The sequence below is a fragment of the Artemia sp. Qi Xiang Cuo genome, chromosome 14, assembly GCF_049724085.1.
Source record: "Artemia sp. Qi Xiang Cuo chromosome 14, ASM4972408v1, whole genome shotgun sequence".
Taxonomy (NCBI): Eukaryota; Metazoa; Arthropoda; class Branchiopoda; order Anostraca; family Artemiidae; genus Artemia; species Artemia sp. Qi Xiang Cuo.
Genome location: NC_142807.1, coordinates 3,405,673 through 3,424,242, shown reverse-complemented (window position 1 = coordinate 3,424,242; position 18,570 = coordinate 3,405,673). Strand labels below are relative to the sequence as shown.

At 36.4% G+C, this 18,570-nt stretch overlaps 1 protein-coding gene across 2 annotated transcripts in view; it reads left to right on the top strand.

Moving 5' to 3' along the window:
- Positions 1 to 461: 461 nt before the first annotated feature.
- The window catches only part of MrgBP (MRG/MORF4L binding protein), a 30,120-nt gene continuing 12,011 nt past the window's right edge, over positions 462 to 18,570 (top strand). Inside the window, exons 1-2 of one of the 2 annotated variants that reach the window (XM_089100386.1) lie at positions 462 to 615; positions 11,066 to 11,187. In XM_089100386.1, the coding sequence (XP_088956512.1) occupies positions 546 to 615; positions 11,066 to 11,187 (192 nt within the window). In that variant the 5' untranslated portion in view covers positions 462 to 545. Of the gene's footprint in view, positions 616 to 695; positions 775 to 11,065; positions 11,188 to 18,570 lie in introns of those variants that run through there. The other variant, XM_089100387.1, reaches the window with a different exon arrangement.

Below are 18,570 nucleotides of genomic sequence, written 5' to 3'. Positions count from 1 at the left end.
TTATGTGCGCTTGCTGAAGAATATTCATTAATTCGGATTAACCATTGCAGATGTTACTGCTCTGTCTGTGATTATTGCTTTTCTATGCTTTATTTTTGCCATCTTTACAAGCGACATAAAAGCCTCGTTTTAGGGCTAAAGGAATAAAGTAACAAAGATAATGTAATGTTAAAGCTAAAGCAACAGAGTACCAGTGAATATTTCAGTCAACTATTTTTACTTTGAAAACAATTTTGAAGCTGTTGCCGAAATATCAGCAATAAGCGTCTTCAGCTATTGGTTCCAATCCTGTGCTTTGGCTCTAGAACCTACTTCACAAAACACTTGATTCACTAGTGGATCCAAGTCCTGATGGAGTCTGAAAAGAAGCTAAAACCAATCTGGCTTCTTAGATTTTCCCAACGTAATTCCATTTCGTGTTTTCCCGAATTTTGAAGACTTGTCCCCAAATTTTAAGTTTCGGGAGTCGTAGCCCTGCCTGGGGAATTCACCATAAAAATTCAAAATATTTAAACTAGGCCTAGTTGTTTTAGCTCGAGTCAAAGATGCCTGTGGCATGGACGGCTGAACAAGAATTGCAGCTTTTTGCCAGCTTAACTGGGAGCAAACCTATGGGTAAATTTTAGCTAGATCCAGCCCAATCTTTTGGTCAATAGGCCTATTCCATAAATCTAGAATCTCCATTCAGAGCTCTTTCTGGTAACACTCTGCACTGTTGGCTCTGTTGAAGGAACTGAGTAACGTTATGGATTAAGGATCCCTTAGAAAGAAATGGTATAAATTTAGAACCAGTACTGTTCATAAGGAGACATGTTAAGAAAACAGTAAACATTTATCAAATCATATTATTGACTTACAAATAAAGTGAATATACCACTCAATGCCTTTTTTTATTTTCTTTACAAATATGATAATCATTTTTGTTGGAAATGAATTTTACCCCCACCCCTATATATACCAATTCAGGGTATATATTTGCACATTGTGGGGGGGGGGCTGGGTGCTGACAAATTTTACTACTGATGTAATGGAAGTTAAGTTTAAACTTTACCCCACCCCCCTAATGTGCGAATATATACCCTGAATTGGTATATATAGGGGTGGGGGTAAAATTCATTTCCAACAAAATGATTATTATATTTGGAAAGAGCATTAAAAAGGCATCAAGTGGTATATTCACTTTATTCATAAGTCAATAACATGATTTGGTAAATATTTACCAAGAAAACAATTCTTAGGCTACTTCATAATATGCATAATAATCCTAGTTAGCCTAACATATTTCCAGGGGGAACACCAGTACATTTTTCACAGTCCATATTATTGACTTACAAATAAAGTAAATATACCACTTGATGCCTTTTTATAGTCTTTCCAAATATAATAATAATTTTTGTTGGAAATGAATTTTACCCCCACCCCTATATATACCAATTCAGGGTATAGATTTCCACATTAGGAGGGGGGTAAATTTTATTTCTTATGTAAATGAGAGGTTTCTTGTGTAATGAAGGCTTCAACATCTAGGGGAGTGACTGGCACAAAATTGGAGAAAGAATTATTTCATAACCTGGTATTAGCCTAGCACATTTTCAGTAGAGCTTCAGGGATACTTCCTTGTTCTTGTGAAATTATTGGTGGGCTATCTGTCTTGAACAGATTTGGGATGATTTTGTTGTCGCAATTTGTATATCATTATTACATCCCCTTGCTTACATTAGTATATGAAAGATGGTATATTGAGCCTTTGAAGTTAGATTAAATATGACACATTTTGAAAACCCTTATGCATTTCATTGTTCACTGCTGCACAGATTTAAGAATTGATTTTCAAGCTTGTTAACTAGAATAGCAATTCCAATTCAAAATTCTAATTTTTGTGAAGTCAGGCTCTTTAGGAGATTAGTAATTACTACTGGGGACCTACTGCCAAATGTTCTCTATATTATGCCAGGAGTTTTGTTGGCTTTGGCTAGTGCAGACTGCTTGTGCTAGTTGAATTTCAGCTTGTCATTGACCAAGCCTCACAGATTTTTTTTTTTTTTTGCAGTGATTGACTGTTACTGGTTGTTTAAACCAATCTTGGGATTGTATAAAGTGCTGGCTCTGAGGGTTGTTTGCTCCAGTGTATGACCTTGCAGTCCTGAATATTAAATTCTAGTTTTCAGGCTTTTGCCTACATTAAGAATACATCAAGATCTGCTTGGATGTTTATGGAACTTGGGGGCTATGAATTGGATTAATTAGTTTGGATCATCTGCACATAAGTAAATCTTATTCAATATGGTCAAAGATGCATCATTGATATAGATGTTGAATAGTATTGGGCTTAAAACTCTTGCCTTGGGGTACCCTGCTTTCTTCATTTGCTGATTCTTAGAGGAAAATTGATCCACCATCCCTAAATACTTTTAACACCTCCTTCCTGTTTGCCAAATATTGTGTTTTCTAATTTGTAACTTCACTGTGAAAGCCTATTGCATAGAGTTTAAAATTTGTGCTCTGTAACATATTTTATTGGATGGATTTGCTAAATCTAATATGCATCAACTAGAAATTCCACATCCATATGTTTTTTGACATGCTCATGTTTTTATGCATCAGTGTGGATTATATCAGGTGATTGACCTGGACAGAATCCAAGTTTGCTAGGCAATAATAGATTGTACTCACTTAGGTGTTCTACAATAGGAAATATTTCCATATTCCACATCCACTACATTACACCCTTTTGGAAGATTCTTACACATGCCAATAAATTGAAAATCTGCTTCACTTTCTTCCATTTTGCAATATACCTACTGAGATATCCAATTTAGACATGCAGTTCAAAGCGCATTGCCAGTCTTTATATAGGAGATCCTACTATAGCTGTTGCTAAACTTATAGAAAAACACAACCAAAATATTGCTTTTTTCATAGTGCTCTATCATTTTCTTTTTGTATGGAGATAAGTTTTCAAATGATACTAAATAACTGATTTTACTATGCCTTCAAGAGGTTTGTCCACTCCTGAGGTAAGAGTAATTGGTAGATAATTGTGGCTTTATTGCAGCTGCCCCATTTATATACACATTTAATGTAGGAATCCTTCTAATATTGCAGGAAAGATCTTGTATTAAGGGACTTTTGGATTTGCAGGGTGAGATAGTACTGCATCCATTTTCTTTAAAAGCGAAGTAGTATACTGTCTGGCCCTGTTGATTTATTTAGGTTAATCTTCTTTAGTCAAGTCTCTTCATCTACTTAGTGATATTAATAGGTTGCTTACTTTTTAGAATTTCATACCATAGGAGGTCTGAAGTGGGACATTATCTGCAACTGTAAATACACAGATGAATTGCTTATTTAGTGAATTAATTAAAAAAAAAACTTTCCAAAAAAATAAGTTTTCAAATAAAAGTAAAATCTACTTCAAGGTTAACATCGTTAGAAATAAAAACCTGTCGAAATTCCTACTCAAAACGACCAAATATAATGACTAAAGAATATTTGAAACCGAGAACGAACGGAAATTATATAAGAAATTCTCGCAAAACATACAAAAAGAACTAATACAAATGAACTAAAATATCGTAAAGCGAGTACTGCTTAGATCGAGTATGAATATCCAGCTTAAAACGAAAAAAATATTTTCCTTTTGAAGTACAAATCAAACTTAAAACGAACAGAAATTATATAAACAATCAATGCAAACAAACATACATTAGATATTAATGTAATAAATAAATCTTAAAACGAGTGAAACTTAAATTGAATATGCAAATTAAGCTTGAAACAAACAAAAATCACCACAAACAAGAGTTTGGGTATGACCTCCTTCTCTCACTGTAAAAGTCTAAAACCTACTGCATCATTGGCGCTTTATGCTTTACATTTTCTTTTGTACTTATCTCTGAAAATAGACATTAAAATTATAGTAACATTTTGAACTGACGAGCTTTCAGCAATTAATATCATTATAAATCAAATATTCAGTTTAATTTATTAGCTCTTTTTAAAGTTGTTAAAGACAAATATAGTTTCACTACAAACAAGTGATTGGATATTGCCTCCTTTCCTAACTGGAAATAAAAACCAAAAGCCTACTGCATCATTGGCGCTTAACTGAAAACGGATTATATTACAAATACTTTCTTTTTCATTTCTTAAAGCATTGAAAATAAAAATAAAATTACAGCAAAACAAATTCTTGAACTGATGGATCTTTCAACAATTAATATCATTATACATCAAATATTCAATTTGATGTTGTTAATACTTTCCAAGACTGTTCAAGACGCATATAGTTTTCAGTAAAGCACCAATGATGCAGTAGGTGAGCCCTCTCTGAAATTTATATGTATACCTTCTATAAAAACCATATAAATCCCCAGAGTATAACTTACAACACCTGTCCCTGGACCCTGGGAGGTTGTCTTGACCCTGGAGTTTCAATATCTGATGGTTGAACTATTTTGAACTTAATGGTCACCTGAAATTTTTATTGGATGGGTTTATCCATCTGGTACGCCCAAAGGCGTGGAGGACAGGAGGGGCTAGTTGCCCTCCAATCTTTTTAACTCTGAAAAAATGAACTACAACTTTTAATTTCCATTCAAATGAACCCTCTCTGAATTTTTTACAAGCATCCCTTCAATGAGAACCATATATTCCCCAAGGGCATAACTTACAACACCTGCCCCGGGGCCCTGGGGGGCTGTGTGTACCTCGGAGTTTTCTGTATATGGTTTTTTAACTATTTAAAAAAAAAAGCTATCTCAAAGTTCTCATCAGATGGGTTTTAGTAACAAAGAGCGTGGAGGGGGGGGGGCTAGTTACCGTCCAATCTCTTTTGACTCCTGAAAAGTGAACTAGAACTTTCAATTTCCAATCAAATGATACCTCTTTGAAGTTAATACAAGCATCCCTTCTATAAGACCCATATATGCCCCCAGGACATAACTTATAATGCCTGCCCCTGGGCCCTGGTGGGTTGTGTCAACACCGGAATTTTTGTTATATAATCTTTGAACTATTTTTAACAAAATAGCTATCTTAAAATTTTTATTGGATGCATTTGGGAAAATAGGGTTTAGGTGGGGGGGGAAGCTGGTTACCCTCTTGGTCCCTTTTAAGCATCTTTTGATGCTTAAAAAGTGAACTAGAACTTTCAATTTCCAATCAAATGAGCCCTCTCTGAAGTTTATACGACAATGTTATCTATACAAAACTTACAACCCTTGCCCTGAGGACTGTGGGGGAGTTGTCATCCTCAAAGACCTAATTTCCAGAACTGAAAACTACGTTTAATAAAACTTCTGTCTCAAAATTTTGATTGGATGTGTTTGGGGAAAAGGTGGGCGTGAGGGGGGGGGGGTTAGTTGCCCTCAAATTACTTTTGACTACTAAAAAGGGACTACCCTTTGAATTTCCAATTAAATGAGCCTTTTTTGAAGTTTTTACAACAACACCTTCTATAAAAACCTTATGTGTCCCAAGGGTATAACTTAAAACCCTTGCCTTGAGGTTTGTGGGGGAGTGTCCTCCTCAAAAACATATTTTCTATCTGAAAATCAACTATGCTGAACAAAATGGCTCTCTCCAAATTTTGATTGGATATGTTTGAGGGAATGATGGGTATGGGGAGGGGCTAGTTGCCCTCCCATCACTTTTGACTATTAAAAAGGGCACTAGCCCTTTGAATTTCCAATCGAATGAGCCTTTTTTGAAGAGTCTACAACAACGCCTTCTATAAAAACCTTATATGCCCCCAGGACATAACTTAAAACCCTTGCCCTGAGGGGTGTGGGGGAGTGTCCTCCTCAAAAACATATTTTCTATCTAGAAATCAACTATGCAGAACAAAATGGCTATCTCAAATTTTTGATTGGATGTGTTAGGGGGAATTATGGGCGGGGGAGTGAGGTGTCCTCCAATCCCTATCAACTATTAAAAACGGCAGTATCCGTTTGAATTTCTAATCAAATGAGCCTTTCTTGAAGTTTCTACGGCAATACATTCCATGAAAACCTAACAGGTCAAATGCACCTAACTTCCCACCATTACCCCGAGGGCTTTAGGGGATTTTCCTCCTCAAAACATGTTTTCTATCTGTAAATCAACTATGCTGAACAAAATGACTATCTCAGAATTTTGATTGGATGTGTTTGGGGAAATGATGGGCATGGGGGGGCTAGTTGCCCTCCAATCACTTTTGACTATTAAAAAGGGCACCAACCCTTTCAATTTCCAATCGAATAAGCCTTTTTTGAAGTTTTTACGACAACACCTTCTATAAAAACCATATATGCCCCAGGGGATAACTTAAAACTTTTGCCCTGAGGGTTGTGGGGGAGTGTTCTCCTCAAAAATATGTTTTCTATCTGGAAATCAACTACGCTGAACAAAATGGCTATCTCAAAATTTTTATTGGATGTGTTTGGGGGAATGATGAGCATGGGGGGGGGCTAGTTGCCCTCCAATCGATTTTCGACTATTAAAAATGGCACTAGAACTCTCGATTTCCAATCGAATGAGCCTCCTTTGAAGCTTCTACGACGACCCCTTCCATATGAAGTGCCTCTGGAAAAAAAAAAAAAAATAATAATAAAACATTGGAGCCATATGGCCTTTACTATAGGCAACACTACAGCGTTCCCTCTGATTAGTTATCTACCTTGGGTTGCAGGTTTTTGAGTCATCTTGTACAAGTTGACTGACATAATGTCTGCCACAGATTCCTCCATGCTTCTCAGTGGTATTTCTGGTCAGACTTCTCAGATGGTTGTGCATCTCTATATATTTGATGCAATGGTTAGTCTGGTTTGATTCTTGAATACAACTTATAGTAGTTTTTTTCTGTTCCTAACCCTTTTAGGTTCTTCTGTAATATACAGGAGGGCATTTGGTTTCCTTTTCCATTTTATGGAAGTGGTTTTCAATAGCTTTCAATAGTACTCTTTTCATAGTTGTTCATGACTTCCACATCTATATTCTCAATTAAAGACGAATCATATTGAGTCAGTTCAGGACAAATTAGATTGTAATCAGTGTACACATGTTTTGTAAATTTTAGTCTTTGGGGATACAGTCTAAAACTGGAAGATATCACAACATGGTCACTTGCTTCAAATGGAGGTAGGGTACTTATTACAGAATCTTAGTATTTGCTAGTTGAAGATCAAGCAGCAGAGGGCTTTACCATTTCTATATCTATTTGGGAAGTTAACTAGGCATCCTGATTAAATAGGCATCCTGGGAATGGTTTTAATAAACTATTTTCAGAGAATCTGAATCGTTTGACCCATTGAATATTTGAAATCACCAATAATAGTGACATTGTTGCTCTATTTTAATGTTAATTGAAGTACTAATAGCAAGTAGGTAGAATTCAAGGCTGGTAGAACTAGGGCATCTGCATACGCAACCAGTGTAGAATGACACACAAGTAGGAGGACAAACATCCACACTTGTTCAACATGTGCATCATAATCTAAATTAATATGTATGTTTCCTACCTTCAGAGACCTTTCATCATACATATCTATTCCTCTTCCCCCTTCTTTAGACAAGTTGTTGACAAGGATATATTTAGGTATCTACAGGGGCGTCCTGAGGCTCATTTTATGGGGTGGGGGGGGGTGATCTTCGTAAATTTTACCAATTGCTACCTGATTTATGCCGAATTTTCTGCAGAAATTTACCAGATGCCAAAAAAGTTGTGGGGGGGGGGGTGGCGCGCCCCTCCCCGCCCCCGGAACGCCCCTGTGTATCTGTAACTGGGCATCCTTAAAAGCTGTATTGGTCCATTTAGCTTGTAGAAAATGCAAACATCTGCTTTTGTAGAGTTTACCTCATTGAGCTTTAACAATCTACATTACTTAAGACAACTTTCATACCATTATTCATCCAATGCCCTTTTTTTTAAAACAATTCTGTTCTTTTGAATTACTACATTTTCTTAACCATTAGCTTGTCATGTCTGAAGTTCTTAAAGCAGCTTCCTTTTGATACAGCTAGCTTTTAAAACATCATTCCTAAACTGAATTTGGTCAGTTCCTTTTCTCTCATACAATTTTGGCAGGATCTTTTTTTTTTTAGCTCATCAACCAAAAAACTAGTTGGCTTGCCCAGCGCTGGCCTGTTTCAGAGCCACACTCAAACATTTTCATTATCATGACTTCTGATGTTCCAATCTTAGTATGAAGATTTAACCTCATAGTCTTCCAAACTTTTTTTAACTGCAACAAAAAAACCATCCTGCATCTTGAGTAGGCCTATTCTACTTTTTCCTTCTTCACTGCATCCACCATTTATTCTAGTAATGCTACCCAGGTAACTGAAGTTATTCACTTGGTATTGTTCCTGTTGCACAATATTACATTCTCCTAAAGTGACATAGTTTTTTACCATTTACTTTCAAAACTGATGTTGCGCCCTGAAAGCCATAACCTAACCAGAATCGATTCATATTTCTAATATATCTACCCTAAATTTGGTCTGAAGAACCCTGTTACTGTGGTTTTCCTTTATCTACAAAAATAATATAGAACATTCCTCTAACTTTTATTTTTTCCCTTGTAGTCTGTTTAGTAAGCTGTTATAGGAATTAGAACTGGATATATTCTGAAGCAAAAACTTAATGTAATTCTATACAGTGTCTTGTATTATAAATTCTTTGGTAAACTTTAGAAAAAATTGTCAATACCAACAATTTACAGAAATTAGGGAGGTCAAAATTTTTTTTTTTTTCAAAATCTATGGGTGGGACAATTTTGTTTTTTCCACTTTTTCAATGAATACCAAAATTATTTTTCACTGAAAACACAGAAAAAGTACTTTCCAAAATCTAGGCAGGTGGACAAAAAAAAACCTTGGTGGGCAAAACGCCCCCCCCTGTCCAATTGATGCCACTTACTTTGTAAAAGCCTTATCAAACAGTTCGTGGTAACAAACTGTAAGTAAGGAGCAACCCGGCTCAATGGTAACCAAAACTCTAGAAAACGGGTTTTTGATACCAATAGATACATCAAAAGAATCAGATTTCAATGCTGATTTCAAATATATAACTTTTATCAAGTTTAGTGCTACCCATCAAAAGTTACGCGCCTGAGAAAATTTGGCTGATTTTCAACAAAAGGGGGAAAGACTCCTTAAAAGTTATAGAACCTTAATGAAAATTGCACCATCATATTCAGCGTATCAGAGAACCCTACTGTAGAGGTTTCAAGCTCCCATCTACAAAAATGTGGAATTTTGCATTTTTAGCCAGAAAACAGATGCGTGTTTTGTTTTTTTTGTTTTTTTTCCAGGGGTGATCGTATCGACCCAGTGGTCCTAGAATATCGTGGGAGGGCTCATTGGAATGGAAATTAAAAGTTCTAGTGCCCTTTTTAAGTGACCAAAAAGATGGAGGGCAACTAGGCCCCCTCCCACGCTCATGTTTTCCACAAAGTCACCCAATAAAAACATCGAAAGAACCAGTTTTTTCACCGGGACTGAAAATATGAAAACTATGTCTTTTAAGGTAGACTCGTTCCCTAGAATCCATGGGAAACTAAAAAACGTCTATGAGCCAATGTTAACATATAGTAAAATCGATTAGGAAGCACAAAGACGATTACAGGAGGGTTTTTTATGGTAGTGGGGGGGGTCGGGGGTTATGTTAGAGGATCTGTCCATGAAGGAAGTTTTCATGGGGGAAGGGAAATTGCCATGAAGGGGGCGCCGGACTTGCCAGCATTATTTATTGGTTATTGGGAAATATACAGACATTTTCAGGAAGGATTTTTTTCTGGAGGGTGGGGCCGGTGGCGGGGGTGACTCGGGAAAATATTTCCGTGGAGGATGTTTCTTTGGGGTAAGGGATATTTCTATAAAGGGGGCGCTGGATTTCCAAGCATTATTTAAAAAACGATCAGAAATTAAATTAAAAAAAAAAAAAGTTTTTTTCAACTGAAAATAAAAAGCAACATTAGAACTTAAAACGAACAGAAATTATCATGTATATGAGGGGGTTCTCCCTCAAGTCAATACCTCGCTCTTTACGCTACAGTTTTTTTTTAGTGTTTCAAAAGAGCTATCTATTCTAATTAAATGGTCTTTGTGATTCAGGGGTTTGTGAATTAATTTTTTTTTTAACTTTTAACGTAAAGCTCGTGGTATTGACAAAGGGGACAACCCCTTCATATACGTAATAACATATACCTAATAAAAAAAAACAATGAAAAAACAAGCGATACGGCTCAATAGCAATTGAAACTTTTAAAAACGGAATTTTGATGTCAATAAATGTATCAAAAGAATGGGTTTATAATTCTGATTCTAAATGTATAAATTTTATTAAGTTTAGTATTACTCATCAAAGGCTACGAGCCTGAGTAAATTTAGCCGATTTTTTAGAGAGGGGGGAAACATCCCCTACAAGTGAAAGAATTCTAATGAAAATCACACCGTCAGATTCAGCGTATCAGAAAACCCTGTTACGTAGGTTTCAAGCTCATATCTGCAAAACTATGCAACTTTGTATTTTTTGCTAGAAGAAAAATATACAAATATAGAAGTTCGTTACGCAAGTTAATTTGTAAATTACGTCATAACCAAATTTAGAGACATCCATTTAGCAAAAGAAAAGTAAAATTTTTATGCAAATTTTGTTTACTTATTCAATGACGGTGGACCAAAATAAAAGCTGCATTAACTAAAAAACGATCAGAAATTAAATAAAAAAAACATGTTTTTTTAACTGAAAGTAAGGAGCGGCATTAAAACATAAAACGAACAGAAATTATTCCATATATTAAAGAGGCTGTCCTTTCCTCAGCGCCTCACTCTTTATGCTAAATTTTAACTATTTCTCATAAATCTATTCTTTTAAACAATAAAAAACTTTAGCGTAAAGAGCAAGACGTTGAGGATAGCACAGCCCTTTTCATATACGGAATAACTTCTGTTCGTTTTAAGCTTTAATGTCGCTCCTTACTTTCAGTTTAAAAAACTCGTTTTTTTTTATTTAATGTAAATAAGGCACAAGTATAAAACTATTCATATATTTTTCTTCTAAAAAGAAAATAATTTGTTTTAGGTATTATGAAGCACTTTCAAATGGCATGCATTTTGGAAAAACTATCATCTGATCACAATTTTGATCTTTGTTCAGGTGATGTTTGGAAGCATCTAGAAGCACTATACAACCTGCCACTAATAGTAAGCCCCTTGCTAATTGCTGGAATTTCATGTTCTTTTTTATTAAGGAAAGAAATACATATACATACAGAAGGGGAATAGTGAGAAAGGGCGGGGTTCTGCATGAGACTAGTCCTCAGGACCCTCCCCCCTGAGAATTTTGAAAAATGTTGGACTAAAATACCCTTTCAAATTTTTAACCTTCTATCCAGAGAAAATCTTTTAGTCATTCCTCATAGGTGATATCTATGTAAACTTTAAACTGGGAGAATTGTGGAATGGTAGAATACAGTAGTATTTGTCTTTCCTAAAATTGTATAAAAATTGGTGGAAAAGCTAAAAGACAGGCGACTGAAATAAAAGGAAGAATAATATTTAAAAATGTTTTAATCGTCTTAATTGTAATACTTTTAAGAATGAAGTTTGTTTTTAATTTTTTTTAAAAATAGCAAAATAAAACTTACCAGCTATATGGTTCGTTTTGTAGCAGAGATAGTATAATATGTATTATATGATAGTGCAGTATGTAGTATAGGCGTAAACAGTTATGGTCAGTAGGTGGATGGGGCTTGCATGTCTCTTGGGGAGGGTGGGGGTGGGGTTAAAATTCTAAATCATCAGTTTTTCATTTCTTGATGGAGGAGAGGTCCTTTGGATCAATTTCAGAGGGGATACCCTTCCTCCCATAGAAAAATGGAAAATATGTTCAATGTTCACTGCGGATTTTCTGAGACTGCCTTTATGAACATACAGTATTGACAGTTAATTTTTGTTTATTAAAAAAACAAGACTAATTAAATTAGCTTCTGAGTGGTTTGTAGGATAGAAGGCTCATCCACATAATGAATTCTATTTTGTATATTAGTTTGTATGATTATTTAGTAGACTAGATGTGTGTTTTAACTTAAAATATGAAATACATATTGGTTTTATGTTATGTAATTATTTTGTGTTTATTTATTTATGTATTAAACACTACAGTTGAGATATATCATACTCCCTGTTGGCAAGTAAAATATACAGGTAGCATAGTTTGCAATATAGTAAAAGGTATTGGGTACATGAATATAGTACAGTATAGTATATAGTATAGATAGCATAGCTTAGTACACAGATAATATAGCATTACTATCAGGTGTCTCAACTTTTAAAAATATTAATTTAATAAAATTTTTCCACAAAATAAGTTTTTCAAAGAAAAGTAAAGAACTCCATTAAACAAAAAATGAGCAAAAATAAAATCAAATAATCTACCAAGCGTGAAACTACCACAAATCAGCATCGATAAATAAATGAAACCCAAAACGAACAGAAATTGCAATAATTAACCGAGTCAAATTCAAAACGAGCAGAAATTAACTTAAGTTGGGCGCAAAACCCCTATGTCTTCCCAAGACCAGGACAAAATTTGCACTTTACTGAAAAAATATAAATGTTTTTACTTTTATAACTTGAATAAATTAAAGAATATTACCATTTTGATTACTAAATATCAGTATATGTATATTAAACTGACAATGCATATTCATTTATATTTTTTCAGTAAAGTGCAAATTTTGTTCTGGCCTTGGGAAGGCATAGGGGTTTTGCGCCCAACTTATGTTAATTTCTGCTCATTTTGAGTTTGAGTCGGTTAATTTTGAGTTTGTATTGTTAATTATACCCTTTTAAAAATCTGGACACAAATAGTACTGCTTAACTTAGTTTCATACCTCCTCTAGTTGACCTGAAATGGAAAACTTGATACCATTCGCATAAAAATCTGTTAACATTTTTTTATTGCTTGTATACACTTACGATATTTTGATTTGGTTAATTTTTATGAGCATAATTGGGAGGGTGGGGGTGGGAAGTGGGAGTGGAAGGGGGATTAGTTGCCCTCAAATCACTTTTGAATATTAAAAAGAGTATAAGCCATTTCTATTTTTCAATAGAATTAGTCCTTTTCGAAGTTCCCACGACAACTTCTTCGGTATGAAGTACCCTGGTCTAAACAAAAACAAAAACAAAAAATAATACATTGTACTCACATCGATCTTTAGTATAAAAATGTCCAGCCTTGCAATCACTTTTGACTATTTAAAAGGGCACTAGGCCTTTCGATTTTCAATCGAATGAGCCCTTTTGGAAACGACAATGTTTTCTACAAACACCTTATATGCCCACAGAGCATAAATTACAACCCTTATCCTATGGTCTGTTAGGGTGGTTGTCATCCTCTAAGACCAAATTTCCAGAACTTTCAACTACGTTAAACAAAATGGCTATCTCAAAATTTTGATTGGATGTGTTTGGGGAAATGGTGGGTGTGAGAGAGCTGTTAGTCGCCTTCCAATCACTTTCGACTATTAAAAAGGGCACAAGCCGCTCCAATTTCCAATTGAATGAGCGCTTTTCCAAGTTTCTACGACAACTACTTCAATACAAAGTGCCCTGCTCTAAAGGAAAAAATTAATAAATAAAACATTGTGCCAAAATCGTTCTTATATGCCCCCAGGGCATATCTTAAAATCCTTGCCCTGAGGGTTGTGAGGGAGTGTCCTCCTCTTTACTTAGTCCCCGTTTCTTGTCTCGTTCTCGAGTGTCCCCGTTCTTTACTAAGGCAGCACATCTTGCTGCCTATGATCTATGCAACAACTTTCTATATCAACCTTACATGCCCCCAGGGCATAACTTACAACCCTTGCACTGAGGGCTTTGAGGGGGTTATCATCCTAAAAGACCTAATTTCCAGTACTTTCAACTATGTAGAACAAAATGGATATATCAGAATTTTGATTGGATGTGTTTTCGGAAATATAGTGAGCGTGAGAGGGGTGTAAGTTGCTATCCAATCACTTTCAACTATTAAAAAAGGCACTAGCCCTTTCAATTTCCAACTGAATGAGCCTTTTTGAAGTTTCTACGACAGCGCTTTCAATAAAAACTTTATATGCCCCAGGGCATAACTTACGACCCTTGCCCTGAGGGCTGTGGGGGAGGGGTTGTCATCCTTAAAGACCTAATTTCCAAAAATTTCAACTACGTTGAATAAAACGGCCATCTAAAAATTTTGATTGGATGTCTTTGGGGAAAAAATGGGCATGAGAGGGTGGTTCATTGCCCTCAAATCACTTTCGACTATTAAAAAGGGTACTATCCCCTTGAAGTTTGAAATCAAATGAGCCCTTTTTCAAGTTTCTATGACAAAGATTTCAATAAAAACCTTATATGCCCCCAGGGCATAACTTATAATCCTTGCCCTGAGGGTTGTGGGTTGTGTCCTCCTAGAAAATATATTTTCTATCTGGAAATCAACTACGCTGAACAAAATGGCTATCTCCAAATTTTTATTGGATGTGTTTGGGGGAATGATGGGCGTGGGGAGGGGGCTAGTTACCCTCCAATCACTTTCGACAATTAAAAAGGGCACTAGCGCTTTGAATTTCGAATCGAATGAGTTTTTTTAGAGGTTTCTACGACAACGCCTTCTTTAAAAACTTTATATGCCCCAGGGAATAACTTAAAACCCTTGCCCTGAGGGTTGTGAGGGAGTTTGCTTCTCGAAAACATATTTTCAAGCTTGGATTCCACTACGTTGAAATAAAAAGCTATTCCAAAATCTTGAGTGGATGTGATTGGGTGACAACCGGACGTGGGGGGGGGGGCTAATAGCCCTCCCATCCATATCGAATACTGAAAATAGCACTAGCCCTACGAATTTCCAATCGAATGAGCCGGTTTTGAAGTTTATACGACAACGCCTTCTATAAAAACCTTATATGCCCCCAGGGCATAACTTAACACCCTTGCCCTGGGGGTTGTGGGGGAGTGTCCTCCTCAAAAACATATTTTCTATCTGGAAATTAACTACGCTGAACAAAATGGCTATCTCAAAATTTTGATTGGATGTGTTTGGCGGAATGATGGGCGTGGGGGGGGGGGGCTAGTTGCCCTCCAATCACTTTTGACTATCAAAAACGGCACCAGAACTCTCAATTTGCAGTCGAATGAGCCCCTTTTGAAGTTTCTGCGACGACCCCTTCCATATGAAGTGCCCAGCTCTAAAGGAAAAAAAATAATAAATAGTACATTATGCCAACATCGTTCTTATATGCCCTCAGGGCATAACTTAAAACCCTTGCCCTGAGGGATGTGGGGGAGTGTCCTCCTCCAAACATATTTTCGATCTGGAAATCAACTACGCTGATCAAAATGGCTATCTCAAAATTTTAATTGGATGTGTGTTGGGGAAATGATGGGCGTGGGGGGGGGGACTAGTTGCCCTCCAATCACTTTCGACTATTAAAAAGGGCACTAGCCCTTTGAATTTCTAATCGAGTGAGCCCCTTTTGAAGTTTCTACGACGACCCCTTCCATAGGAAGTGCCCTGCTCTAAAGGAAAAAAACTTATTCATAGTACATTGCGCCAACATCGTTCTTATATACCCTCAGGGCATAACTTAAAACCCTCGCCCTGAGGGCTGTAGGGGACTGTCTCCTTCAAAAACATAACCTCTAACTGGGAATCGACTACGTTGAACACAAGGGCCACCTCAAAATTTGGAGGGTATGTGCTTGAAGAAATTATGGGCGTGGGGGGGGGGCTAGTTGCCGTCCAGTACCAATTGACTAAAATAAAGGGTCCTAGTGCACTTTATTCCAAAATGAGTTAGTCACTTTTGAAGTTTCTGCAACAACCCCTTCGATAGGAAGTGCCCGACTGAAGAAGAAAAAAAAACACATTGAGCCCACATTGTTCTTTACTTAGGCAGCCTATGATAGAAGAGGGGAAGTACAAGATGTATTAGTCAAAATCTTGGAGGGGGTGAGTTTAATTTAAGATTTATCAAGGAAAATACCAAATAAAGGAGTTTTTTTCATCTATGCAGGGAGGCTGGGCAAATATATAGGACAACCCCCCCCTCCCCAATTGGCACACCTGATTAATATTGTTGCTATTAAAAACTCAATGCGGCACCAAGCCACCCAAGGCCTACACAGCTGTGCATGCTCCTCCACTTCAATCTATTCAAAGCCTCACTCTTTTACCCCCTCCCTGGAAGCTCCAATCTTCCGTAAATCATTTTTTGTGTAAGGATTTCATTGTTTATGTAAAACTTAGCCTTACCATTGTAAAAACAAAAACAAAACTTTTAATAAATCTTCCTCACCCTTCTTAAGCGCCAGTTTTCAATGTCATACTTGACGGTTGTCATTACCATGGCTTCCAGTATTCTAATCAAAGTTTACAGACTCATCAAACAGGGATACTTTGAACTAAAAGTACCTTTTTTTTCTCCTTTGTTTCTTGATACCTTTTGTAAATGGTAACAACAGCCTAGAAAAACATTTTTGTATGTATTTCTGACAACTGAAGAGAGTAAGCATAATCTTTTCTATCCTATCAGAATTTTTCTATCATTAGAATTTTTCCCACATGGCCATAATCTTTTTTTAAAAACCATGTTCAAAGTCATTCTCGCTTCATTCAGTTGTGAATGGCATTATTTTATTCCTAATTTGTTGAAAGTTGGCCATGTTTTGGGTGATTTTAAGCAACTACTTATTTACAGACTTTTTTCTCTTAGATTCAATGTTAAAAAAGTTGTTTGTATTCAAAACATTAAGAAAAAAACACAGAAAATTGGAGTAAGATCATGCAAAACAACAGACCTTAGAGAAAAATCCCAGGAAACCAGAGGCTAGAACTTGTGTTCTTTGCAAAATTTTTGTATAACATTGTAACTTCACAGTGCCCTGCAATTTGGAAGGGGCCATACCCTCTTTGAATGATTGGGCCAGTAAAAACATATTTTTCTTCAACAACGCTGACATCTTCTTTTTTGGGCCAGTTGTAACTGAAGTCATGCTCATAGACTCCAAAAATTTGAACTTCGTCGTCTCCCCATCTGGAAAGTCTTCTGCTCAGCCATTGAAGAAAACTTTCACGTAGAACACAGCATAGAAGTGAAACAGCTCGATTGAGGGACATAAGTCCTTCTTACAAGTAGAATTGTCACCATCCTCATGTCCACTGTTCTGGCCTTCATCCTAGCTGAGTTCCCTGGTTTCATCACGCAGTTTTTCTGGCAAGTTATCTGTTGCATTGTCAGAGAAGCAGCCTAGATTCAGGGCTTCTTTGGACTTTTTTCCAGCTCCCTTTTCTTTTTTGGCTTCGTTTTAGCATTGCTAGATTTCACTGCACTCGTCCCTGAATTCTCAAGATGTTCTTCTCCTCTGTTGCTCAATTCACGCAGTGATTTTCCGGGAGCCTTGTTAAGCTTTGTTTGCTTACGTGATAAAATACCAACAATGAAAACCACCTGTTTTCAAAGAAAGTTATGACAGAATCACCAACTGCCTCACGGGTTTAGTCATTTTATCGCCTATCGGGAATCTTTTTGATGCAATGCTTTCTGTCAAAGCACGCTGTGAACCCATTTTTTGTCATCCTTTGCCAGCTCATTCCAGAGGAGCTTCATAAGCATCTCCTTTTGGACTGAATTTTGTACAGGGTTTTGCATCTTGTATTCTTCAAGGGTTTTCGTCCAGGTTCATTTAGTTGGCCCAATGAATGCTACATCAAGGGGTTGCAAGAAATGGGTTGCAAGACCTTGATAATCTTTTCACTGAGGTGAGAGCCTAGCCCATCGCCTATTACAACTTTTCTTCCAGGCAGAGCTTTAAGGTGTAGAAACGACTGATGTATGAACCAATTTTTGAACACATAGCCTTCAAACTAACTGGACTTTCTAATGTTAAATCAAGTACCATGATATACACCTCCTTTTGGACTGAATTTTGGGGGAGGATTTTGCATCTTGTAAAACCCTCACTTCTCCAACTGGAGTTCAAACCTTTTGCTTTATAACAAACGTAGAGCCAACAGTTTCACCAGAAGCTGAACCACAGACGGTAATTGAGGCTGTAGCTTTAGTCTTATTCATAGCTCGCTCTGGGTATTTAACACTCCTTTTGAATATACACTTATTTTCTTCCTGGGTTATCACTTAGATTTGTTTCATCAAAGTTAAAAATATTGGATACTGGCACATTTTTGATATGCCACTCACATCTTTAATGTGGATACTGTCAAAGTAGTCAGTAAGATCTTTATGAGTCACTTTTCCCTTCTTTCTTGAATAGTTTTGGCACATTCGTTCTGCTAGTTGTTCTTTGTGGCGCTTCAAGAAGGAGTCAACTCATTACGACCTGAGATGTTGTTTTTGAAAGTGTTTACCCTTTTTCGAATGTTGTCAAGGTATAATGCAACTATACATTGTACATCTGATTTGTTAAAAGGAAATCCCCATTTGCAGCAATTATAATGTTGTTTTTTTTACAAGAACTTCTTTGTCTTCTTTATCAAGGAAGATGAGATGCCTAACTTTATTTGTATGGTGATTCTTCATCGTGTTATTC